Here is a 27,914-nt window from a genome sequence, read left to right on the forward strand (position 1 = left end):
ACTTCATTTCTATAATTCTTTACCCCTCCTCGTGGATATCAGGTAGTTCTTGTACAAATTTCTCTGCTTTCCGGTAATCAACGAAAAATCTTCTTTCTTCATTATCCAGGAAAATTATCAATTTTCTGGGTAGCTCAATAAAAATTTATAGGCCTTTTCCCATAAAGATTTTTTCACTGGATTAAATTCCTTTCGCCTCTTCAGAAGATCGTAACTTATGTCTGGATAAAAAAAAACTCTTTTCCCTTCTATCATCAATGGCCCATTTCTCTTTTTAGCACCCTGGGTAACTGCCTTCAAGATCATTTCTTTATCTTGGTACCTTAAACATTTTATCAAAATTGATCATGGATTTTGATCTTGTTGAGGTCTTGGTCTTAAAGCTCTGTGTGCTCTTTCAATTTCAATTACTTGACTTCCTTCTTTCATTTCCAAAATTTTCGGAATCCATTCTTGGAAGAATTTTATTGGATTTTCTTCCTCTGTACCTTCTATAAGACCAACAATTTTAATATTATTTCGTCTACTAGAATTTTCAAGCGCACCTATTTTTTCCAACATCCGTTTTCTTTCTGTTGTCCAGGCAAGATTATTGTCTTCTATCTTATCTATTCTTTCAGTGTTTTCTTCCATTTTTACTTCCATCTCTTTAACTTTATTATCCATCTTCTTTTGTTTTTCCACCACATTATCGAGTGTAATCTGCATCCTTCTTATATCTGTTCTTATAGCTTTTAATTCATTCATCATATATATCAGGATATCTCTTATGTCTCCTTTAATCTCCTCCTTTTCCTCTTCTTCTTCATCTGTGTTTCCCAAAGAATCTGATTCCACTTCCGATTCACTTCCAGCCGTAGTTGGGATTTGTAGTTTTGTTAATATCTGTTCATGCATACTTGTTTCTTCGCGCATGCGTTGTTCTTGCCTTTTCTTCTTAGAGACCGCTGACATTGCTGCAACTTCCTGTCCCGAACCATCAGAAGTGCCATGCACTTCTCCGGGAGGAGATCCAACTTGAGTACGAGGCTACGCCAAAACAGGCCTTTTTCCCCGCCGACTTGCGCAGTCTTCGAAGTAGTAGCTTTCTTCTGTTTCAGTTTAGGAGCAATATCTAAAAATAATCCTGAGTTGCTTATAAATAGTTACTAGTAGGTATTTGTTAACTCTTCTTCACTTAAACCCTATTTCATTACTTTTTACGAGGGAGCTGGATTCCCAACGTCTCGATCCTACGTCATCACGTGACGCCCCACCTTCCAGTCAGCTTGAACCAGTCTAGTCATTCCCCTCTGACCTCTCTCATTCACAAGGCAATTTTACCCTCAGATTCTGTCTGAATTTTAGAGACTGTTGTGCATGAAAATCCCAGGAGATCAGCAGCTTCTGAGAAACTCAAACCACCCTGTCTGGTACCAACAATCATTCTATGGTCAAAGTCACTTAGATCACATTTCTTCCCCAATCTGATGTTTGGTCTGAACAACAATGGAACCCCTTGATCATGTCTGCATGCTTTTTTTTTGCATTGAATTGCTGCCACATGATTGGCTGATTTGATACTTGCATTAAGACACAGGTGTACATAATAAAGTGGCCACTGAGTATGTCCTACTCCGGATAGGTGTACACTCCTGTTGAGTACTGCCAACATTTAAAGCCGCCAGTAGCTCTAGATTGAATGCTCTGACAAAGGCCCTCCCTCGGGAGCAACTCAGAGCTGAATTCTGTCCTTTGCTGCAAACACAGGTTACTCTGCCTGCATTGCTCAGTTCCACTCCTGCTTATTTCATCCTCTGAGAGAAGGCATAGAAAAGATGGTCACCTCTGTCATGAGGAATCATAAAACCATAAGAAATGGGAGTAGAATTGGGCTGTTTGGCCCATTGAGTCTGTTCTGCCATTCCTCTATGGCTGATTATTATCTCTCTCATCCCCATTTGCCGCCTTCTTCCTGTAACTTTTGACACCCTCACTAATTAAGAACCTATTGATTTCTGCTTTAAATACACCCAATGATTTGACCTCCATGGCTGGCTGTGGCAATGAATTCCACAGATTCACTACTCTCTGACAAAGAAATTCCTCCTCACCTTTGTTCTAAAGGGATGTCCTTCTTTTCTGAGGCTGGTCCTAGTGTCCCCCGTAATAGGAAACATCTTTCCCATATCCACTCCATCAGGACCTTTTAATGTTTGATAGGTTTCAATGAGATCCCGCCCCCCCCCCCCCCCCATTCTTCTGAAAACTAGAGCGTACAGGCCCAGAGCCACTGAACGCTCCTCATATGTTAACTCTGTTATTCCCGGGCTCATTCTCATGAACCTGCATTGGACACTCTCCTGTACATTCTTTCTTTGAAATGGGGCCCAAAACTGCTCACAACGCTTCAAGTCTGGCCTGACCAATGCCTTACGAAGTTTCAGCGTTACGTTCTTTTATTTTCTATTAATTTCTCGATTTTGGACGGGTGGGTGTGTCATTGGTTGGAAGTTATGATCGGCGAGTTGTGGTGAGGAAAGCATTAATCAGGACCCACTGACAGTGAGTTTGAGCAGCTGTTGATTAGGGTACCTGGCAGGGTGTTTGAAGGTTGGCTTTTCATCGCAGGGTTGGGAAATTCATTGGGACTTGCAGTCAGTGTGTTGGGAAGGGTAAGGATGACAGGAGATCGAGGGATTGGGGGTGAGGAGGTAAGGGAACCTAACTACAAGTTCCCAGCACTGAGCTTGGACCTACTGAGGGAACAGGGCAATGAAAACTTGTTTGGGGATCATGTTAATCACCTTACCCTGAAAAGTGTGACATAGTTGGGCACAATTAAACTTCAGGATTGTTGTGATTTGTCTGGCAAATTCTTATAATTGCAAATCCACTTTGGTGGTGGGAGAATAGTTTTTCATTCCTGTTCTACTGAAAGATCCCTGAGGGCAGACATGGCTTTCTCTCACACTGTCATTCAATTGTTTTTTGTGTTTCAAGATACAAATGCCTCAGATGACTTTTGAATTGGTATGTTGGGATCATTATCCTGGAAAGATCCACAACAGATAAGAAAGCATGAAACCAACAGGGCAGTCTGTGATTTGTGGGGAGTCTCTTGTAGTTTATTGCTTTTGGATTAATAGTTTCCTAATCCTCTGAGGAAACTTAACTTCCTCATTACAAGGCGGCCTTCACCACCCTTTGATATTTGCCTTTTGCTAATCAGAATCAGGATCAGGGTCAGGCTTAATATTAACGGCATTTGTCATATATCTTCTTCGGTTGTCCATCAGAATCTGATGACAGCATCCACTCCTTTAACGGTGAGATCTTTGATGACTATACAGTCCTATCCTGGACCCACAAGTTCTGTTGCAGGTGGGACATGTATATGTGGTAGTGATGGCAACCACGGCTGCATTTCTCCTGTCTCTCTTCTGCTGTCTTCTGGTTGTTCTTTCCATCTCCAGAATACGAACCCCAACCCTACACAGCTGTCGCCAAGTGTTGCAGTTAGTTACGGATTATATATGTCATATATAAAATACATGTGTGTATGTATGTACAGTATGTGTGTCTATTTAAATAAATAGTGCAAAAACAGAAAAAGTAGTAGTTAGGTAGAGTTCATGGGTTAAATGTCCATTCAAAAATCTGATGGCAGAAGAGAAGAAGCTGTTCCTGTATTACATAGAAACATAGAAAAAAAAACTACAGTGCAATATAGGCCCTTCAGCCCACAATGCTGTGCTGAACGTGTATTTACTTTAGAAATTACCTAGGGTTACCCATAGCCCTCTCTTTTTCAAAGCATATCTAAATTATTTCATGAACTTGGATTAGGAATCTCTATAGCAACATACATATTTCCAAATAGGTCCCTAAAAAGAAAGGCCTACGGCAAAAAATCATTCTGCTGAGGAAGTCTGATGACCCAAAATATGACGGGTCAATCTCTCAGTTGCTTATAAAGAAAAACATAGAGAATCTGTGTTCTTCAGTGTGTTGCATTCAGACTTCTGTGCCTCCTCCCTGATGGTAACAATGAGAACAAGACATGACCTGGATGATGGGGGTCCTTAATGATGGATGTTGCCTTTTTGAGGCATCGCTTTCTGGATGTCAAGGGAGGTTAGTGCCCATGATGGGGCTGACTGAGTTCATACCTTTGTAGCTTAATTTGATCCTATGAAGTGCCCCTCCCCTACTATTCCAAATGGTGATGCAGCCATTTAGAATACTCTCCAGAGTATGGTAAATTTGTGAGTATTTTTGGTGGCATACCATATCTCCTCAAACTCATAATGAAATATAACCGCTATTGTGAGTGCATCAATGTGTTGGGCCCAGGATAGATCCCTAGAGATGTTGACACCTGGGAACTTGAAATTGCACCCCTTTTCCACTACTGAACCCTTGAGTACTAGCCTTTGTCTTACTCTTTCTGAAGTGGGAAAATAAACCCCTTCTCAGTATCTGAGTTAATGTGGCTCCAGGCTTCTTGCCTTGAAACATATTATTTATAACTGCTTGTGATTAATTGCACAAATTTTTTTTCGAGGCAGATGGCTATTGAATGTACAGTGGCTTATAATCTGTGTTTCAGGGATGAGCGGAACCAGTCTATCATTGTAAGTGGAGAGTCCGGTGCTGGGAAAACTGTCTCGGCTAAGTATGCCATGCGATACTTTGCGACAGTCAGTGGCTCTGCCAGTGAGGCTAACGTGGAAGAGAAGGTCCTGGCCTCCAACCCCATCATGGAGGTAAGGTTTACGCTCGGAAAGAAGTTTACTTAAAAAGACATCTTGTGTACCTGTGGGAATTCAAGGGTCATTGAGAAGTTGAAGTTGGTAATATCCTAGAAAACGCAAACCAAATTGTAGGTGCAAGAGATTCTGCAGATGCTGGAAGTTCAAAGATTCAAAGCACACTTATTATCAAAGTATGTATTTGTTTCCCCACAGGCAGCCACAAAACAAAGATACATTCAGAATCAGCTCAAAGAAAATATCAAACAGCCAATGCACAAAAAAAAGGAACAAATTGCGCAAATGGCAAAAAATGAACTAACCCCCAGAATATTTAACATCAAACCTCAGAGTCCTTGAAACAGTCTAGGAATGTTTAGTTCAGTTCAATTTCGCGCTGTGTCATCGGTTGACCGCAGGCCGCAAAGCCAGTATGTGTCGAAGCGTCCTGATCAAAATTGCGTACAATAGCGATAAAAATGAGTAACCAGAAACGCATGAAACATGGACTGCAGAGCCCTCTAAAAATGGGCCCAAACCACGAGCCACGCTGATCAAACTTTGCCCAAGACCTGCTGCACTTTCCTCCGTTAGCAACGACTCGAGGGAGAGGGAGACTGGTCAGATGGAAGCAGATGGCGTAGAACACCTGCATGCAGTTTACTAGTAGAAGCATATTTAAAAGGAGGAGGAGAAGTAGTAGTTTCTTGAACTATCTGTAGGACGTCGCCGTTGGCTGCTAACACCATCTCTTGAGCTACGCACACAAAACGATAGAGGACCTCAGCAAGAAAGGCAACAGAGGGAACAGCAAGTTCCTCCAGCATTTTATGTACGTTGTTCTAAAAATTGCCTGTTATTCATAGACACAAGAAACCTGCAGATGCTGGCAAACTTGAGCAACGCATGCGAAACGCTTGAAGAATCACCTAGGGATGTGGCAGTGGCTGGAAGATGGGATTAACACAGATGGCTGCTGGCTGCTCTGCACAAACATGGTCGGATGAATGGTGCAAGTCGGGCAGCATCGATAGAGGAGAGTAAACAGTCAGCATTTTGGGCTGAGACCCTTCATCCAGACTGCTAAGAAAAGGGTGCAAGCTTGACAGCTGATAGGTGAGACCATGTTGGGGGGCAGGGGAGCTGCAGCTATGCCTGATTTTTGAGTAAAACATGACCTCCTTGTCTTTCTTTCTTATGGGACAAAGAGTTGAACGGGCCACTTTGTGTTACATTTCTTAGAGGTGGATGGTGTGGGACCCAGTTAACAGGATTGAACATCTCCTGAACATGGGAACTTCCATATTGTGAGAATTCAGTCTGAATTGCATCAGACCAAAGCAAGGCTTGAAACTGAATCAAGCTCCTGGAAACGTATACCGACACGAAAGGGTAAAGACATAATGCAGCCCACATAGAACGTCTTCAGAACAGGCATCAGAGAGTTGGATAGGCAAATTAGTGTGTACTGTCTCACTGTGAGTCACGATTGTCACGTACGTGGTGGGTACTGTCTACTGCCAGATGACAGTCAGGTTTGCCTTGGTCTGAGTGGTTTCTCTTTGCAGGAGACGAGACGTAAGCAGCAATGTTATATCGTTGACTTGAAAGGCATGGAAACAGATCATTCGTCCCACCTTGGCTGTGCAAAGTGGTTGGCAGACTTCTGTGTTACCATTTTCCAGCAGTTGCCCCAGAGTTTTAATACCTGGGCAATGTAAGTGCTTGTTTGGACCGGCTATAAAAACTGTCAGAGACTCTTGCTTCCACCACGTCCACTGACAATGAATTCACTCTCTGGGTGAAAAGGTTCAATCCTGAAGAAGGATCTCGGCCCGAATCATCGACTGTTTATTCACTTCCATTGAAGCTGCCTGACCTGCTGAGTTCGTCCAGCATTTTGCTTGTGTTGCTTTCGATTTCCAGCATCTGCAGAATTTCTTGTTTTTATGTTTCTTTTAAATCTCTTAACCCTTTACCCTAAATATATGCCCACTAGTTTATTCATCCAGCAAAGAGGAAAAGGTTTCCTGCAGACTATCCTGTTTGTATCCCTCATATTTTTACATACCTCAGTTACATGCCTTCTTAACGTCCAGTGCTCCAGGGCGATCAGACTTTGTCTCCCCAGCCTCTGCTTCACCCTCGACAACTTGCTGGTGAATCTCCTCTGTACCCTCTCCAGCACCATCACACCTTTCATATATTGTGCCTAGAACTGCACCAAGTACTCCAGCTGAGATCTGACCAATGTTCTAAGTTGGAGGACAAGCTCCCTGTTCTTGTAGTCATGTCCTCACTGAGGCCAACATCCCGTATGTCTCCTTAATCACATTATCTACCTGTCCTGTCACCTTCAAGGATGTTTGAACTTGCCCATCAAGGTCTCTGTGTTCCTCACTGCTCCCAAGGACTTTACCATTCGTGAAGAAGTCCCTTCCTCAATAGTGTTCCCAAAATTCAGCACCTCTGAATGAAAATCTACCTGCTATTTCATAGCCCATGTCAAAAGCACATTGACATTACCGTGTAGCGTAAAACCACATTCCACCAATCTTTGTCATCTCCAAGCTGATTATGTCACCTACATCCATATCCAACTCAGTTACATATGTTACAAGCAGTAACAGTACAGCACCAATCCATGTCTTTCTCTGTCTCCTTTTGCCAAGCCAATTTTAGATCCAATTAGCCAACTTGCCCTATGTTCAACTTACTGAAGTCCATCTAAACCACATATATTGTATTGCCCTCATCAGTAAACTTTGTTACATCGTCAAAAATTCAGTCAGAGTCTGCCCATATCAGAGCCATGCTGGCTGCTTCAGATTAATCCTTGCCCTTCCCACTGATTGTTAACCCTCTCCCTCAGAACACTTCCCAGTTTCCTCGCTACTCATTGGCTCACTTACTTGCAGAGCAGCTATCTTGCCTTCATCTGTTGAAGTAAGTGAAGCTGACCATTGTAAGATTGCTCCCAATTTCAAAGTCTGATCACGTGAATGCTTCAGTGTGCTCTGTCAGGCTTGGAATGAGGAAGCTTTGATCTTCCAAGAAGGAAGATCGCATTGGCATTCTGATAATGAGCAGACAACCTTCAAGGGTTTTTGCTCGATTCTCTTCACTCCACTGTTTCCTTGATGATGTAAGTGATTACAGGACTTGCTCTGGATGCTTACAGCTGCACAGCAGCAAGGGCATTATTAATGAAAGCAACAAACAGTCTGCTGGAGCAACTCAGCGGGTTGAGCAACACCTGTGAGAGGAAAGGAATTGTTAATGTTTCGAGTGGAAACCTGGAATCCTGGAGCATTGACCATTCCTTTCCTCCCACAGATGGTGCTAAACTTGCCCAAGTACCTCCAGCAGATTTTTGCTCCATATTCCAGTGCCTGCAGTCTCTTGCCTCCTCTGTAACTGATCAAAGCCTGAGAAGTTAGCCCTGGTGAAGCTGTTTCTCATAAGCTTTTCCTAAATTGCTGACATAAAGAACTAGAATAATCTGACTATCTCCTTGATTAACAACTGCTCAGTTTAATGATCCTCGGCATTAATGAAAGAGATCTGGCTTTTCAGATTATGGCGAGGAAGTGATCTCCTCTCAGGTAACTAATACCTGCAGTTTGTTCACGAGGCCGACACTGTCAAGTTTAATTATGAATCCGATTGTGTATCAGATCATACTGAGTGACACGTAAGTTGGAAGAACTGAAGTGTTGAGTTGACTGTAGGAGTGTGAATTTGAATTTGTGTTGACTGGTGTGTATGTTGGCTACATTTATGCACTTACTCGATATTCATAATGCCTTTGACTTGTATAATTTATCACCTATTGATATTATATTAAAACTATCATAGCATAACACAAGTCATATTTCTCAAATGCAATTAGTGCACTGCCATTTTTAAACTTCAATATTGAAGCAAAATGGAGAGCTAGTTTCAAGAGTTGATAATGTGGAATTTTCTGAGAAACTTTAATGCAAGTCATTTTATAGGAATGAACTTTGTTCAAACCTAATCTTTCCATTCGCGTGCACAATGAACTATGACTGTTGGAGACAGCTGTATGGTAGTTCTCTTTCGCAGTCTACTTCCTGTTGCTTCTGCTTATTTGCTGACCCATTCTTCTGATGAGGTCCCAGTGTGACGGGCAGTGATGTACCGCAATGCCAGAGGTATCAGGTGTTTGATTCACTGTCAAAGAGACATCTCTAAGGCTGGAAGGTATTTATATTCACTGGGGACTAACAGGTAACTGAAAGTTAACGAACAAGAGAAAATCTGAAGATGCTGGAAATCCGAACAGTATACACAAAATGCTGGAGGAACTCAGCAAGCCAGGCAGCATCCATGGAAAAAGATACAGTGGACGTTTTGGGCCGAAACCCTTAGATGCTGCCTGGCCGGTGAGTTCCTCCAGCATTTGGTGTGTGTTAAAAGTTAACAAGCAGTCTTGGAAGGGTCTTACTTGCAATGTACACATTTGTCATAAAAGTAGCCCGAGATGCCTTTATGTATCCTGACGATCGACAATGAGGCCATCCTGCCCCTTGAGTCTCATAGAAATTCCTTTAACCCAGGGGTTCCCAACCTGGGATCCATATATCCCTCAATTAATGGAAGGGGTCGATTGGCATAAAGAAAAGGCTGGGAACCCCTGGAGTCCCATTTCCCTACTTCCCCATCATCTATTCTTCCTCGTGTGCCCATCAGCTCTGCCCACTCCTCCTGTCGTCCGCCCACGTTAGTGGCCGGTTAACCTGCCTGCATGTCTTCTGGGATGTGGGCATCTTGCAACAGTCTTCGTTGAAGGAAAGAAGTACTAACAGAAGAACCAGGGAGAACATCTGTCCCAGTGAAAGAAGGAAGCAGACTTGAGAGCCTGGTGGGACGGTGCAGATGGTGTTTCAAAGAACTGCCAACTTCACACATTTTCATAGTTCACTTTTCTCACCCGTCGATTTTTTTCTCCATCAACGTCTTGGATTATTTTCCTAAATATAATCTTTGTGTTGGAAAAGATTGAAGACTATTTGAAACAATGTTTTTGTTCCTCTCGATAACTGCATGTTTATCACATTGACTGATGGGGAGTGGATCTAGGAAGACTCCAAGGTCATTTCTTGGTTTCTTGGAATTGGTGTGACATTAAATACATCATAATTTTAGCCTATGCTTCTGAGCAAAGGGGAATACCAAACAAGTTACCTTAATGAACTAGTATTTGATTGTGGGGTGGGGGAGGGGAATGGATGTAGTAAGGATGTTTCTCCTCTGTGAGGAATCTAGAAAAGGCTGCACAGTTTCAGAATCAGTTGCCACCCATTTGAGATGGAGATAAGAAGGAAATTTCTGAGCGTCATGAATCTTTGAAACTCCTTGTCCCAGAGAGGTGTGGAGGCAGACACTTTGAATTTATTTATTTATTGAGATACAATGCAGGTTAGGCCCTTCTACTCATTCGAGCCATGCTGCCCAGCAAACCATCAATTTAATCCTAGCCTAATCATGGGACCATTTACAATGACCAATTAACCTACAACCGGTACATCTTTGGACTATGGGAGGAAACTGGAGCACCCAGAGGAAACCCATACGGTCACAAGGAGAATAAACAAACTCCTTATGGGCAGCGGTGGGAATTGATGTCAGGTTACCTGTACTGTAAAGCGTTGTGCTAACCAACCACTGCACTACCATGCTGCTCTTTCCTGGTCGAATGGGAGAAGGGCAGGAAGATGGAAGATCAGGTTAATTGTAATCTCCGTCACAGAGTTTGGATGTGGGCCCTTTGGCTCAATTGCTCCATGCTGACCAAGATTCCCATCTAAGCTAGCCCCATTTATCAAGCTTCATCTAAACTTTTCCTATCCATCTACCTGTTCAGGTACTTTTTTAAATGTTGATAATGTACCTGCCCCAACCACTTCCTCTGGCAGCTCATTCCATATAAAGATCACCCTCTTGGTAAAAAAAAAGTTGCCTCTCACACTCCTGTTAAATCTCTACCCCTTACCTTATACCTTTTCCTTCTAGTTCTTAATTCCACAACCCTAGGGAAAAGACTTTGCACATTCATCCTAGCTATACCCCTCATCATATTTTACATCATTACAATATTACCCCTCATTCTACACTGCAGTAAAAAAAGGTCCTGACTTGCTCAACCTTCCTGCTTAATTCATTTCCTCCTGTCCTGACAATATCCTCATAAATCTCTTTGCTCTTTCTGGCTTAATAGCATCTTAGATTTGAGGGGTTATAAGACCTCCTCCCATTTCTTACGGTCCCATGTTATTCCTGAATGATTCACGGGAAGAACAGAACTGGCTGTGTTCTGCGGCCTCGCGCTGAAACTGCGGCAGGGAACAGCTGGTGCCCATGGAAAATCGTACCTCAATTCAAAGCATAAAACTGGTTTTGTTGTATAATGTTTTAGATAAGAGACTTTAAGATCTAAAGTCTTGCTTCCTTTCTCTTCGTAATCACTGATAAAGCGGTACAATTGCCACGGGAGAACATACAAAATTCTTCCCGCTGCTGCCCGGAAGGAGTTCGTACCTCCTCCTCAGAACTGCGTTGGTTTCCTCCCACAGCCCGAAGACGTACTGGTTAGTAGGTTAATTGTCATTGTAGATTATCCCACTATTAGGCTGGGGTTAAATTGGGTGTTGCTGGGTGGTGTGACTCGAAGGGTCTGGTCTATTTACTGTTTGTCAACAATCAATAGAAATAAAATAATTTCAGGGACATTATGTATTTGGAAGGCTAAATGAGGAAAATTGCTTATAGCATCTTTACTGCCGATGTATTTTGCAGCCAATTGAATGTTTTTTTTTCCAAGTGCAGTTATTGTTGCCAATATGGCAATGAAGACAGGTACTTTTTGCACAGGGAGCTTCCATCAGTAGCAATGGATGATCATCAGATAATCTAGTGACTGGACAAAATGACATCAGTAACTTCCATGCTGTATTCAGAAGTAGTATCATGTGCTGCTATACATCCAGCTGAGAGAGATGTGTCTCCAGATGTAGTGCTTCACTCTGAAGATAAACTTCCAATGGCTGGGGACACCTTTGGTATTTTGAATATTTGGAATGGTACTTAAATTTCTTTTGTGCGCAGGTTTCTGGAGCGGGATTTGAACCAATAACTCTGACTTGGAAACAAGACTATTACTAGTTGAGTCACAGCTGACAGACTGTGTGGGCAAAGAGCAGAGTTTTTGGAGAGCGCTTAACGCAGGCAGGTGAAAGGGGCGCCAGAGTAACGTAGTGGTTAGCGCGATGCTATTACAGCTCGGGGAGTTGAAGTTCAGAGTTCAATTCTGGCGCCCACTGTAACAAAAAAAGTGCGTTCTTTTCGCGTGCGTGTGGGTTTCCTCCAGCTGCCCTGGTTTCCTCCCACAGTCCAAAGAAGTAGTGCTGATTAATAGGTCACTGTAACTTGTCCTGTGGTTAGGCAACGGTTAAATTGGTGAGTTGCCTGGCATTGCGGCTCAGTGGGCTGAAAGAGCCTGTTCTAGGCTGGATCTCTAAATAAGAATAAAGTACTTATCGCAAATCAGATTGGTTAGTCTAGAATAGGGTCTGGTTCAGAGCAGAGTAAATAAATCATGATGTAGGCAGCATATAAAATACTCTAGTAAACATTCCAAATATCATACAAGGTATAATTTGACAAACACCTTTGTGACACGCATTTCTGTGCAATATTCAGCCCCTTTTATGATAAAAGCTTGTTTTTCTGTAAACTATATAGTGTCTTCAAAAGCAGAATATTTGTCAGATATTGCTATCTAGCCGGGGTGTTGGTGGATGGTGAGAAGGGCACAGTAACCGCCATTTGTCCTGTTAGTGAGAACAGTAAAGGATGTTAAGACATTGAAGAAGATATTATTACAGTGCTTCAGGTGATATTATTACAGTGTTCAGGCTAAAGGGAGAAATATGAAGCCACTTTATATGTAGGAGTTGCTGATGTTCCATATAAAAGGGTAAAATACTCACTAGCTGCTGAAAGGACTGAAAAGTTTCTACAGCAAGATACGGACTGTAGCTGTATGGAAAAATAAAACCTGCATTTGGTTTTGCAAACAAAATCTGAACAAATTTGATTCAGAAAGCACGAAAAATAGGCTGTCTGGAGTCCCATGTTGAAACTAGCAACATTTTCCAACACTGGTGTTTGTTTATGGGAAGCTGTTTTTTTTTGTGCTCGGGTTTCTAGAGCGGGATGAACTGAAGTGGGAAGAATGCGAAGGCGTTATGTCAGGGCTTTTGATTATGAAGAATTACGGTGCCTGGTCCTTTGGCTGTCATCCACCAAACACTGTCACTGGGCCGCTGTGTCCCTGGGTCTGTCATGAGCTTGCTCTAAGGAATTGACTGTTCAGGAGGGTGACAGTGAATGTTTTCCATGTTTGCGATATGGAAAAAACGAACATTTTAGATTGAAGACCCTTCATCAGAAGGAGACAAAACGAGCTCGTTAAGCTACAGGGAAGGTGGGAATGTATCTTGATGGGCAGACCATGGGGGTAAACTTCTGAAATAATGGGAGCATTTAGAGAGTGGGAACACAGACAACCCCACATGGACAAAAGACAGTAGAAGTTGCAAAATGAGGAGCAGGAAGACCTGCTTGACAGGTGAAAGGATGAAGGGTCTGTTAAAGCAGCAGTAATATCAGGAGACATTTGGTTCCATTGGAGCACATGATCAACAGATGGAGGGCTGTCAACAATCACTGCCTCGAAATCTAGAGCAGATGACTGATAATGCATAAAGTTGTACAGCTGGATTCTGCTTGCTGTGACTATTTTGTAGAGTGTGATTTGACATCCATATTTCATATTTCTGTATACAAATGACTAAAATGGTCTTCAATTGAACTTGTAGCAGGAAGATTGGAAAGTAACAAATTTTAATTCTTACAACTGAATTGTGAACTCAGACTTGTCCATGTTACTGATGAGGGTGAGATACATAAAATAATTCAAATTTGAATCAAATTACTTATGTCTAAATAAAATCACCACACCTTGAGCCAGTCAGTGGCTACTAATTTGTCATCTTAGGTTATTGTCCCTTGTTTAATATTCTGGAAACTGCCTGATCTAAGTTTCTGTCCTGGCACTTGGGTGTTGCTGGTAGGATGGAAATTTAATGCTCATTCTAGTTTCCTTGATTCTCTTTGTTTGAGGTGTGTAATAAGTTCAAAATTCCCGCTTCCCCAGAGTCCTTTTGTTAGAGGTGTGTAATATACAAGTTTGAAGTCTGTTTATGTGGGTAAATATCATTGACTGATTTTAGTCTCTGTATGGAACATTGCCAGAGGCACAAAAACAACTAAAGTGGCCTTAAATTGGAAATGTTCTGGTTTTGAGAACTGTTTGCACTTTGTTACTGTTGCAGTGTCCAGCATTGACTGTGGTACATGCTGTTCCTCCCGCTGGCTGTTCGTCAGCCCTGGCGATGTGCTTTATTTTTCTAATCGATTATTGCACGTGTAAGCTAAGAACGAGAGGAATGTTCTGGGATCGGTTTACATCGCAAGCTTGCTTTCCTTGACTGTTTTTTTTTCTTCTTTTGTCTTTGTAGTTAGAGGGCAGTCAGTCTGTGCGCGATCTGGTCCAGTTCACTTCCGGGGTCTGGTTTCAGATTACAGTTAGGTACTGGGTTCTGCGCTCCAGCTGACACGACATCCCTCCCTTCGTACCCCTCCTCGCTCACCCATCCCTCCCTCTCTCCCCAGATGCTCTCCCAATCAACTGTAGGAGGTGTGACATCTGCCCCTGCGCCACCTTCATTCAGGGACCTAAACAGCCCTTGCAGATGAGGCCGAATCATCAGCACCCTTCCTCCAACCTTGTTTGTTGCACTCAGTGCTCATGATATGCCCCCACCCCCCACATTGCTGAGACAAGCGTAGACTAGGTGGCTGCTTTGCTGAGCACGGCCAAACAGAGCTCTTGGTTGCGTGCCAATTGAATTTACTTCTGCATCCCTGCACTGACCTGTCTGTCCTTGGCCTCGTGCACTCCAGGGTGAGGCTGAAAGCAAGCTGGAGGAATATTCCACCTGGGGACCCTGCAACCCAATGGCACAAACATTGAATTCCCCTTTTTCAGGTCATCTTGAGCCAGTCAATTTCAGGTCTCTCTGTTCCTTTCCCCTCTCTCTTCCTGATCTGCTCAGTTTTTTGCTGACGGGAGGATGTTTTCGATATTCCGAGATTTCCGTGATTGTTGGACAGTACTTCAGATTGGTTTCCTTCAGTTTTCGGTGCTTTCTTTCTTGTTGCAGATTGGCGGGAGGGCGATATGATACTTTATGTGAGAGAGAGGAGTTGGGGATTGGGGTGTGAGTGATCTGTTAGATTTTTGTGAGTGAGGGGGTGTTGGGGGTTTGATGTAATTATTGCTGGTTTTTTTGCAAGGGAGGAGGTTGGGGGTTTGGGTCTGATGTTTTTGTTGGTGCTTTTCTGTGTGAGTGATTTGTTAGATTTTTGTGAGTGAGGGGGTGTTGGGGGTTTGATGTTATCGTTGCTGGTTTTTTTGCGAGGGAGGGGGTTGGGGGTTTGGGGTTTTTGATGTTCTTGCTGCTTTCCATGTGAGTGATCTGTTAGTTTCTTGTGTGAGGGAGGGTTTGGGGATTTGCGAGTTGTGTTTCTTTTTTCTGTGGGGGGGGGAAGTTGAAGTCTTTTCTTTCAACAAATCCATGTTTTTTCTGTATTTCATGGCTATCTGGAGAAGGCGAGTATCAGTTGTATTGTACATGCAGACTTTGACAATAGAACCTTTGTATACAAACTCCTCCTGATCTACTCCATTTCTCTAATACCAAACCCTCACTCCAGCCTCCTGAGACCTGTACACTCTCCCCCCAGGGTGCCCTCCCCCGCTGTTCCCATCTGTCCTCCCCAACTCCCTTATTTGGTTCCATAGTCTACACCCCTTTCCTAGCAGATTCTATTGTCTGCAGCCCTTTGTTGCCTCCACCTATCACCTCCCAACCTCTATTGCTGTTTCTACTCTTCCCTCTTCCATCTGCCTATCAAAGTTCAAAGTAAATTTATTATTGAATTACATGTATGACACCATATACAACCCTGAGATTCCTTTTCTCGCGGGCAATTGCAGTAAATACAAGAAACACAACCGAATCAATGAAAAACTGCACTCGACAGTGTGGACAACAACAAATGTGTGGGGAAAGAGGAACTGTGCAATTACAAAAAGAGAGAGGAAAAAAAACAAATAATGATCATAATAAATAAGCAATTTATCAAGAACATGAGATAAAGAGTCCTTGAAAATGAGTCCAGTTCAGTGATAGGGTGAGCGAAGTTATTTCCTCTCATTCAAGACTCTGATGGTTGACGGGTAATAACTGTTCTTGAAGCTGGTGGTGTGGGTCCTGCAGCTCCTGTACCTTCTTCCTGATGGCAGCAGCGAGAAGAGAGCCTGCCCTGGATGGTGGGGCCCATGGTGAGGGATGCTGCTTTTCTGCAACAATGTTGTAGATGTGCCTAATGATGGAGAGGGCCTTATCCGTGATAGACTGGGCTGTATCCACTACTTTTTGTAGGGTTTTTATACAAGGGCATTGGTGCTTCTACACCAGGCCATGATGCAGCCCGTCAACATACTCTCCACCACACATCCATAGAAGTTTGTCGAAGTTTTAGATGACATGTCAAATGTTTGCAAACTCCTAAGAAAGTAGGGGCACTGCTGTACTTTCTTCATGATGGCACTTGCTTGCTGGACCCAGAACAGATCTGCTGAAATGATAACGCCCTGCTCATCTGCATCCACTTATCACTTGAGAAGCACGTAATTGATTGTTCACTTCAATCTGTATTGTATTTGAGCGGTTCAATGTTATTTTGTTAACTTTGTGATCTTAAATTTCACGTGCTAATGTAAAATTGAATTGCACATTACATATGTATTTAATGTGCTAATTGTAAAATTGTACTGATTAACTTTATATTGAGGCAGTATTGCTGCAAATGGTCATATTTTGTTTTAGAATTTGAAAATCCTATAATGATTATACACGAAGTGTGATTATTGTCAAAGAGAAATTTCCTCCATGTAGACATGAAGTTAGAGACCTGAATAACCCACTAACTATTGTATGTCTGATGTTGGGTGAAGAATCACTTTATAGAGCAAAATGGAACTTCTTGCCTCTCTTTGCTTTTCAGTCCATTGGAAATGCAAAAACTACCAGAAACGATAACAGCAGTCGATTTGGGAAATACATTGAAATTGGGTTTGACAAGAAGTATCGTATCACAGGGGCTAACATGAGAACCTACTTGTTAGAAAAGTCAAGAGTTGTTTTTCAGGTGAGTGCTACCAGTTTCAATCTTCCTTGACACTATGTAAATGTACGAGGCATGTGACACCTACATTGTCAGCTCCTATTTTTTGCAAGAGGATGAAGCTATTGCATGGGAGGCTTTCTTGGGGACTTGGTGCCAGAACGCAGACTGATTTAGGAATGGGAATGTTGTGTGGAATACTTTCTAGTTGATTCATTAGCCTCAGATGAGATTTAGGAATGTGGAACACCCTTTTCTTGTGTTGTCTGATGTGTCATCTGAAATTTTACAAATAGCAGAATTTTAGCGGAAACACACATCAGTCGCAGCATCTGCTGGGCAGTGGAGGAATGATTGTGTCTGGGCATGCAGGCGAGTGGCACTGTGAACTTGGCTGTTTGTGCAGTCACACACCATACCAGTGTAAGATTTACTTCTCAGTTATGCTATGGTAACAGCTCTGGACAGAGGTTGCTTCGATGAGCTTGAAATATGGGAGGTGGTGGGGGGGAGAAGGTTCAACAAACTGACTTGGAGCAGAGGTCTCCACTTCTCTAGCAACCCACTGGACAAGGATTGCGACATTCTCACTTCTCCACATTGTTCTTCCCCCCCCCCCCCCCCCCAAGACTTTAAAAAAATCTTTGACATGTTGGGCCCACGGCTGCCTTAGGCTCCCCTGCAGAGGCTCAGTTATGCCCCTAAATGCTGCTCTCCTGCTCAATCCCCATGTTACTTCCAAGTTTAATTTGCATGCTGCGCTCTGTCAGGAGTAACGTCAGATGCTGATGGTGTGTCCGACAGCCTCCATGCCCTGTGCAGAGAAACAGAGTTCTACTCTGCAAGCTTCTATGCATTGTCATTCTTCTGCTTCCTCTGTACAGTGGTGAAGAACTTTTTTAAAAAAAAACATACTCTGCATTTGATTGAACAGCAGAAGATGGACATCTGGCCCTCTGGCTCTGCTCCTCTGTTCATCAGCATTATGTCTGATCAACCTCACCTTTTTCCTATCACTATTCCCAATTTCCCTGATTCCCTGTTAGGCTGAGGTCCATTGACGGCCTGGAATGGTAGACCATTCCAAAGATCCCCCCCCCCCCCCCCCCCATCTCTGAATGAAGAGATTGCATGGCTTCTCAACTTTACTGACATACCTCTTCCCAGACTATCACCCCCATTTTGAAGCTTCTCAGCCAGAGGAAATATCCTCCCTCTATCCATCCTGCTGGGCCTTGTCTGAACATAGTAAATTTCAGTGTAATCACCTCCTGCTCTTCTAAACCCTGGAGAATACAGGCTTATCTTTTGGTTGAGTGTTTTGGGGTGGCGATGGAGAAGGTTGAAGTTGCCGTGGGGGAGGGAGAGAGTCTTTCAAGCCCAACTTTGATTAAGGCTGCAGAACCTCCTTGGATAATTTGAGCATCCAGATTGCCCAGAACATTATAACAAGGGATGGAGCTTGGTTCCAGTTAATGTCTGTTGGAACTGGCAGGGGCTGAATAAAAATATAGAAGCTTGAAGCATTGGTACGCAGGTTGAGGGGAGTAAGAATATTAGCTGTGGATCCTACAGATCTATCGTAGAGCTATGCACGAGCAGATTTTAAGATGTTGCCTCTTTTCTTTCAGGCAGAGGATGAAAGGAATTACCATATTCTCTACCAGCTGTGTGCTTCTAAACATCTGCCAGAATTCAAGGATCTCCAATTGCGTATGTTCACCGATACTTTGTTAATTTCAAGTAAATGTGTAGAAATCCACATTTAAACCTTGGGCAGATTACTTCAAAATTCATAGGATGAGTTGTGCCGTTGATCTGTACAATGCCCCTTTATTCTGTTGTTCGCATCTACCATGACTACACTGATTAGGATCGCTCAATAATGAAGGAAACACACAAAAGTTCCCCAGGGCAAGTGATGTAATGCAGCACCAAGATCCTCCAACAATATCAGTAGAAGCAATTGTTGGTCAGTTTCAAACGCAACTCTCTTAAGTGGCTTCCCATGGTGAAAGGACAGTGGGGTCTGATTACCGTGGGGAGGTTACATGGAAAGGTGCTGGGAGATGGAGTAACACAGCTAAGTGCTGGAGGGACTCATGAATTGGGCCGCATCTAGGCGCAGGGAAATGGACAGTTGATGTTTTGAGTCAAGACCTGTCTTCTGCATTAAAAGCAAAGGGACGTAGTGTAAAAAGATGTTGAGAAGGGATGGACTTGGTGTGGGGGAAGATGTGAACGATGTCAGAAAGTGGTAAGTGATCAGTGAAAGAGACAATGAGCTGAAGAAGATAGCACCTTCCAGGAGCGAATGGTGGAGCATGGAATAAAGAGAGGGAGGTGTGGAGGGGGGGGGTCCAGTGGGAGGAGTGTGTGGGTGCTGGGCAAATGGAGGGTGAGGGAAGGGAAAGAGGGTGATGGGGGCTAGATGGATTAGCAGGAGAGAGACAATGAACTGAAGGGGAGCGGTTACTGGGTGTTTGAGAATTTCTTGATCATGCTCCCAGATTGGAGACTGCCCAAACTGCTCTTCTTCTGATTTGCCTGTGGCCCTGAAGTGGACGTGGGGATGGATGGCCTTGGACAAACGTGTTGATGCAGGAATGGGAAGTGGAATTAAAGTGGGTGGCTGCTGGGAAATCCCGGCTGGCATAGTGGATGAAGCAAAGATGCTCGGTGAAATGGCCACCCAGCCTGCTTTTGCTCGTCTGATTTAGTGGTTAACCGGGGGGGGGGGGGGGGGGGGGGTGTAGGCCTTTCAGGCCATGCTGCCCGATCTACCCCCAACAAACCTGATTAACCCTCAGCTAATCACAGGACAAAGTACAATGACCAGTAACCTACCCGTACGGAAGCCTGAAGACCCAGAAAAAGCCCACACATTCCACGGGGACGACGTGCAGAGCTTCCTTGCAGACCAGTGTCGGAATTAAACTCCAAAATCCAGAACACCACGCACTGTAACTGCTATGCTACCATGGTGGGGAGGGTCCATAAAGGGTTTGGTTGAGCTGTATTAATTTTGTAATGTGGCATGTCATTTTTTTAAAAATAGATTATTCCACTGCTGTTGTTTGTTCACGTGGAAAACGATTAAGGAAATGAATTGACTTGTGGGTGTTTCTTGATTTCAGGCCCGGCCCAGAACTTCAACTACACTAATCTTGGAGGCAATCCTGTGATTGAGGGAATAGATGACGCAAAGGAAATGATGAACACAAGGCAGGCATTCACATTACTAGGTAAATATCAGAATCTTTTACATTGGCTTTCAACTGGTGTTTTAAATACAGAATTTACAAGCGACCAGATTTTGCTTACCACGTCCCTTTAACGTCCTCTAACCACAAATAGCTGCAGATGATTCGGAAATAATTAGAGAGCCAAGTAACAGTTAGCGTTTTATGGTTACTGAGCCGATATTGATTTGAAACGAACGTCTTTAATGTACACTCAGTAGCCACTATATTAGGTACACCGGTAGGCCTGCTCATTAATGCAGATATCTAATCAGCCAATCATGTGGCAGCAACTCAATGCATGAAAGAGTGGTCATGAGGTTCATTTGCTGCTTGGACAAAACATCAGAATGGGGAGGAAATGTGACCTACGGAATTTTGACCGTGGAATGATTGTTGGTGCCAGACGGGGTGGTTTGAGAATCTCAGAAACTGCTGATCTCCTGAGATTTCTACACACAACAGTCTCTGGAGAATGGTGAGAGAAACGTAGAAACATACGGTGAGCAGCAGTCTGTGGGTGAACCATCTTGTTAATGAGAGAGGTCAGAGGAGAATGGCCAGACTGGTTCAAGCTGGCAGGAAGACAGCAGTAACTCAAGTATCTATGCGTTACAACGTTGATAAGCAGGAGAGCATCTCTGAAGGCATAACACATGAAGTGGATGCTCTACAGTGGCAGAAGACCACAAACCTACACTTAGTGACCAGGAGAGACCTAATAAACTAGCCACTGAGTGTATTACCAAACACTGAACTTGTCACCAGACCAGCTCATCTCCCTGAACTTTTGTTTTACTTGCAGTGTGGTGAGTGATTCACAGCAGCTAGATTGTTGAAGTAATTTGGGCTGGTTTATCAAGCACTTTTGAGCCAAGATCAATACAAATTGATTTTGAGAAATGTGCACTTTACCAAGGTAGACTAGATCTTTGCAGCAGCTTGGAGAATATTAATTTTCTCAATAATATAATATTGTTTCAGCTGTAGTAAAGAATAACAATCTTCCAACACACATAAGTTAATGTTCAATATACTAGAGTTGGCCACGTTGCCTCTTGATTCGTTACATCGTCCAGCTCCTTCCTGATCTGCAAGTCCCCGAGCTGTCCAAAATCCCAGTGACTCCAGGTTTTTACTATACTGTACATCCTCAGTCCTCTGAGGTTGGGTGCTATTGGAAAGAATGTGTTTTCTCTTGTTCTCTCTTCAACTGGAGTAAATCTCTATTGCTGTAGTTTTATGTTAATCCATACTAATAGTTACCATCAATACTCATACTGCATTGCATGCCTCTGCTGAGTGCGAAGTCCTTCTGGCTCAGGGGAAACTTTCGTGACAAAACCTGTTAAAATTTGCTGATTATCACTCCAATTTGCCTAATGGAGCGACAGGTCCAAAGCTGATGACATCTCATTGGTTCTTCATCTGATCCTGGAACATCTCAAGTCAAGTCAAGTCACTTTTATTGTCATTTTGACCATAACTGCTGGTACAGTGCATAGTAAAAATGAGACAACATTTTTCAGGACCGTGGTGTTACATGACACAGTACAAAAAACTAGACTGAACTACGTAAAAAAAAACACAGAGTAAGCTACACTAGACTACAGACCTACACAGGACTGCATAAAGTGCACAAAAACAGTGCAGGCATTACAATAAATAATAAACAGGACAATAGGGCAAGGTGTCAGTCCAGGCTTCGGGTATTGAGGAGTCTGATAGCTTGGGGGAAGAAACTGTTACATAGTCTGGTCGTGACAGCCCGAGTGCTTCGGAGCCTTTTCTCAGACGGCAGGAGGGAGAAGAGTTTGTATGAGAGGCGCGTGGGGTCCTTCATAATGCTCTTTCCTTTGCGGATGCAGCGGGTAGTGTAAATGTCCGTGATGGCGGGAAGAGAGACCCCGATGATCTTCTCAGCTGACCTCACTATCCGCTGCAGGGTCTTGCGATCCAAGATGGTGCAATTTCCAAAACAGGCAGTGATGCAGCTGCTCAGGATGTTCTCAATACAACCTCTGTAGAATGTGATGAGGATGGGGGTTGGGAGATGGACTTGCCTCAGCCTTCGCAGAAAGTAGAGACGCTGCTGGGCTTTCCTTGCTATGGAGCTGGTGTTGAGGGACCAGGTGAGATTCTCTGCCAGGTGAACACCAAGAAGCCTGGACATCAAGATGCATAAATCAGTATGCTCTTTATTGACTACAGCTCAGCATTCAATTCTATCATCCCCTCAAAACTAATCAATAAACTCCAAGGTGTTGGCCTCAGTACCTCCTTGTGCATTGGAATCCTGGATTTCCTCACTTGCAGGCCTCAGCTGGTTCAGATTGGCAAGAACAACTCCATGAAATCCGTCGACACAGGTGCGCCATGGGGCTGCGTGCTTAGTCCCCTGCTCTACTCACTTTACAGAGCTCCAAAGCCATAGTCAAGTTTGCTGATGACACCACTGTTGTTGGCCAAATGAAAGGTGGTGATGAATCGGCATTAGGAGGGAGACTGAAAATCTGACTGAGTGGTGCCTCAATGACACCCTCTCACTCAATGTCAGCAAGACCAAAGAACTCATTATCAACATTAAGAGAAGGAAACGAGAGTTTTATGAGCCAGTCCTTACTGGAAGATCAGAGGTGGAGACGGTTACAACTTTAAATTCCCTCACTGTTATTATTTCAGAGGATCTGCCCTGGTTCCAGCACATAAGTGCAATTACGAAGAAAGCACAGCAGCGCCTCTACTCCTTTAGGAGTTTGTGGAGATTCTGAACATCTAAAACTTTGACAAACTTCTATAGCTGTGTACTGGAGAGTGTATTGACTGGCTGCAGCACAGCCTGGTATGGAAACGCCAACACCCTTGAATGGAAAACCTTACAAAAAGAAGTGGAATCGGCCCAGTCTATCACAGGTAAAGCTGTCCCAACCATGAAACACTGTTGCAGGAAAGCAGTGTCCATCATCAGGGTCCCCCACCACCCAGGCCATGCTCTCTTCTCACTGCTGCCATTGGGAAGAAGGTACAAGAACCTCAGGGCTCACACCACCAGGTTCAGGAACAGTTGCTACCCCTCAACCAGCAGGCTCTTGAACCAAAGGGGATAACACATCATTGAAATGTTGCCACAACCAATGGACTCACTACCAAGGACTCTTCATCTCATGTTCTCAATGTTTACTGTTTATTTATTTATTATTATTATTTTCTTCATTTTGTAGTTGCACAGCTTGTTGTCTTCTGCAGTCTGGTTGAATGTCTTGGTTAGGCTGTCTTTCATTGATTCTGTTAATTGTTATTTTATATTTTTATTGAGTATGCCCGCAAGAAGATGAATCTCAGGGTAGTATATGGTGACATACAGTATTTTAACTTTGATAATAAATTTACTTTGAACTTTGAGTATAACAGATGCATCCGGGCAGCTTATTGGTGCAGCCATGTTGTTCACATTTACTTGGCCAATGAAAGATTACGTAATTAGAGTTCAGCCAATAAGAGTGTCGTATGTACTGACGCCTTTTTGAACTGATTTAGTTAGTGTTTTCATTCCTGAGAAGATCTCTTGAGTGCTTAGCTGGGTACCTGTATTCTATGTGCACATGTAAAAAAATTAATACTTGAAATGTTCAGACTGTCACATAAGTAAATGTTGTATTTCTAGCTTCAAGATTTGGAAAATTGTATCATGTTTTTTTAAAATATTGGCATGTGTGTATTATATTCGTGTTGTGTAAATGGACTTTGTTAAAATAAGATTCACATGGATACATTACATGTTTATGTAATTTTATGTCATTGAAAGCTATTTCATTTTAGAAATTGTAATGTTGCCTCTGACAAATTTATTTTAAAATTCTTTCCAGGTATTAATGAATTCTACCAGATGGGAATCTTCCATATTCTTGCCTCCATCCTCCACCTTGGAAATGTGCCTATTAAAGCAAATGATCGCGATGCGGACAACTGCTTTATTTCTGTGAGTATTTGAGATCAATCGAAAGAGTGTGGGATTGCCTTACTTTTGTTGCTGGGATGAGGTTCACTGGTATCTCTGAGAAGCCTTGGCAATGAAAGCGGGAAGTTGTTGGGTGACAGTATCTTTTAGGAGCTTAATGAAAGGGAACAATAAAAGGCCTTAAATTTGCTTGAGCTGCTTTTTCCTTTAACAAGATCTTGGCTGATCATAAACTCACCTTGTCCCACATCTCTGATTTTCCTCATGTCCTGAAATGTATCGTTTGTTTATCCAGAGCCTTTAGAGTTTGGAAATTCCAAAGTGTACAAGTTTTCCCTTGTATCAGTTTTTATGGCTATGCTTTTATCCTAAGACCTTTCGAAGGAAACAGACTCTGACATATACGCAGGAGATGCTGCAGATGCTGGAAATCCAGAATAATCCACACAAAATGCTGGAGGAACTTAGCGGGTCAGGCACCATCTTTGGGAATGAATAAACAGTCCGTGTTTCAGACCAAGACCCTTCATCAGGACAGAGTTTGACCTCACACGTGAAAATCTGCAAATGCTGGAAATTCTCTGGATCCTGCCACAGAAAGCAAGATCTCCCAGTGGCCACAGATTTTAATTCCACGTCCCATTCCCATTCTGATATGTCAATCCATGGCCTCCGCTACTGTCAAGATGAAGCCACACTCAGGTTGGAGGAACAACACCTTACATTCCATCTGGGCAGCCTCCAACCTGATGGCATAAACATTGATTTCTCTAACTTCCGTTAATACCCCTCCTCCCCTTCTTACCGCATCCTTTATTTATTTATTACTCCCCCTTTTTTTCCCTCTCTTTTTTCTCCCTCTGTCCCTCTCTTAATCACTCCTTGCCTGCTTTCCATCTCCCTCTAGTGCTCCCCTTCCTCCTCCTTTCTCACTAGGCCTCCCGTCCCATGATCCTCCTTCTCCAGCTCTTTATCCCTTTTGTCAATCAACTTTCCAGCTCGTAGCTTCATCCCTCCCCCTCCTGTCTTCTCCTATCATTTTGGATCTCCCCTTCCCCATCCCACTTTCAAATCTCTTAATATCTCTTCTTTCAGTTAGTCCTGACAAAGGGTTCCGGCCCAAAACATTGACTGTACTTCTTCCTATAGATGCTGCCTGACCTGCTGCGTTCCACCGACATTTTGTGAGAGTTTGACCACCTTTTGTTATTCTTATCTCCAGATGAGTTCCTTTGCCCTAGGAAATAATTTGAGTGAATCTGTGTTCAACTGACTTTTTCCCAAGGTACAGAGACCAAAGCTGGACATGAAATTCCTTTATGGTTAAGCCCATCTGCCCTTCTCCGAGTTCCTTTGCAATAAATCCATCAGTTGTCTTCCTGACTGCTTGTCAAACTTCTGTGTACAAGAATATTCACAACCCACTGAAGACCAGCATTTAGTGAGTTTTTTTAAAAAATTGCTTACCCAAGTGAACAGAGACACGAGAGACAGCAGATGCTGGAAATCTGGAGCAACACACACACAAAGTGCTGGAGGGAACCCTGCAGGTCAGGCAGCATCCTCTGCAGGGAAAAGATCAGTCGATGTTTTGGGTCAAAGACCCGTCATGCAAACTTACTGCATTTCACTTCTGCCATTGAGACTTTGCATTCTTATCTAGTTGTTAATTTTTTGAGTCCTTTGCTGCCATGTGCAATATGATCACTTAAAGCTTACGCCACAGGTTCTTTAATGCAGAAGTTTTGTGTACAGTAAACATTCTTTTGCTCAATGAAGCGTGTTTGAGGACCTGGAGGAGTTGGAGTGATAGTGATACCTAAACGTTAAGCAGGTTAAACTCCACATGCAAATTTTGGAATGGTTTAGAAATGATTTCATTAGAATGGTGAAATAGGTGTGAAACACAATAATGATGAAACAGCTCTTTATTCAAGGTGATCAAAGCTCCTGGGTCAGTGTCCAAACAGGGAAAGAGCTGCTGTACTTTTGTTGGCTTTTGTCTGAGCAAAGTCTACTATCTCTGCACATTTAGCAGAGGACTCCAAAGATGATTACAATATCTTTATTATTAATGTTCACCGTGCAATTGTTCTTTGCTTCAGAGTTTTAGTTTGGACCATTTTCAGGTTTAAGCACATCCCATTGGAATTTATAATGCTTCATATAAAGTTTGGTTGTAGTAATGTGACAGAGTGTTAATACAATCCTGTCCCAATGCCAAAGGAAGGAAAATTGGGCAGCTACTCAAAACGTAAATGGTTCACTGCCTTTTTGATGAATGATAAGATTGTTTGGCAACAAGATTGACTCTCTTTCACAAACAAGAGAAAATCTGCAGATGCTGGAAATCCAGGTAACACACACAAAATGCCAGAGGAGCTCTGCAGGCCAGGCAGCAGCTATGGAAAAGAAAACAGTCAATGTTTCAGGCTGAGACCCTTCAGCAGGACTGGAGAGAAAAAGATGAAGAGCTAGAGGGTGGGGGCAGGGGAGGAAGAAGCACGAGGTGATAGGTGAAACCGGGAGGGGAGGAGGGGTGAAGTAAAGAGCTGGGAAGTTGATTGGTGAAAGAGATGCAGGGCTGGAGAAGGGGAATCTGAGAGGAGAGGAAAGAAGACTATGGAAGAAAGAAAAGGGGGAGGAGCACCAGAGGGAGGCAATGGGCAGGCAGTGAGATAAGGAAATGGGGTGGGGAATAGAGAAGGGGGTTGGAGCATTACTGGAAGTTTGAGAAATTGATGTTCATGCCATCAGGTTGGTGGCTACCTAGACAGAATATAAGGTGTTGCTCCTCCAACCTGAGTGTGGCCTCATCGTGACAGTAGAGGAGGCCATGGATTGACATGTCAGAATGGGAATGGGAAGTGGAACTAAAGTGGGTGGCCACTGGGAGATCCCGCTTTTTCTGGCGGATGGAGCATAGGTGCTCGGCCAAGTGGTATTTTGCTGATATACAAGAGGCCATGTTGGGAGCACTGGGCACAATAGATGACCCCAACAGACTCACAGGTGAAGAGTCGCCTCAGCTGGAAGGACTGTTTGGGGCCCTGAATGGTGGTGAGGGAGGAGGTGTAGGGGCAGGCGTAGCACTTGTTCTGCTTGTAAGGATTAGTGCCAGTGGGGAAGGACAAATGGATAACGGAGTTGCTTAGGGAGCGATCCCTCCGGAAAGCAGAAAGTAGGGGGTGGGGAGGGAAAGACGTACTTGGTGGTGGCATCTCATTGGAGATGGCGGAAGTTACGGAGGGTAATGTGTTGGGTGTGGAGGCCGGTGGGGTGGTAGGTGAGGTGGAGAGGAACCCTAGCCCTGATGGGGTGAGGGCAGATGTGCGCGAAATGGAAGAGATGCACTTGAGGGCAGCGTTGATGGTGGAGGAAGGGAAACCCCTTTCTTTGAAGTAGGAGGACATCTCCTTTGTTCACGAATTAAAAGCCTCAAGCTGTGGGCAGATGCGGTGGAGACTGAGGAATTGAGAGAAGGGGTTATATCTCTTCCCACCCTGTTAGTTGTAAAAATGCCATCCCCTTCTCTCAATTCTTCTCTGCCGAATCTGCTCTCAACTTCAGGCTTTTCATTCCAGAATAAAGGAAATGTCCTCCTCCTTCAAAGAAAGGGGCATTCCTCCCTCCACCATC

General features: G+C 43.5%; 1 protein-coding gene across 6 annotated transcripts in view; it reads left to right on the forward strand.

Moving 5' to 3' along the window:
- myo5aa (myosin VAa) overlaps window positions 1-27,914 on the forward strand; it is a 232,756-nt gene that overhangs the window by 104,589 nt on the left and 100,253 nt on the right. For all 6 annotated transcript variants that reach the window (XM_073033131.1, XM_073033134.1, XM_073033135.1 and 3 more), the window contains exons 5-9: window positions 4,592-4,748; window positions 16,956-17,099; window positions 18,707-18,788; window positions 20,213-20,320; window positions 24,184-24,296. In XM_073033131.1, coding sequence (XP_072889232.1) covers window positions 4,592-4,748; window positions 16,956-17,099; window positions 18,707-18,788; window positions 20,213-20,320; window positions 24,184-24,296 — 604 coding nt within the window. The remainder of the gene's footprint in view (window positions 1-4,591; window positions 4,749-16,955; window positions 17,100-18,706; window positions 18,789-20,212; window positions 20,321-24,183; window positions 24,297-27,914) is intronic.

This window comes from Hemitrygon akajei, chromosome 30 (genome assembly GCF_048418815.1).
Source record: "Hemitrygon akajei chromosome 30, sHemAka1.3, whole genome shotgun sequence".
NCBI classification, from domain to species: Eukaryota; Metazoa; Chordata; class Chondrichthyes; order Myliobatiformes; family Dasyatidae; genus Hemitrygon; species Hemitrygon akajei.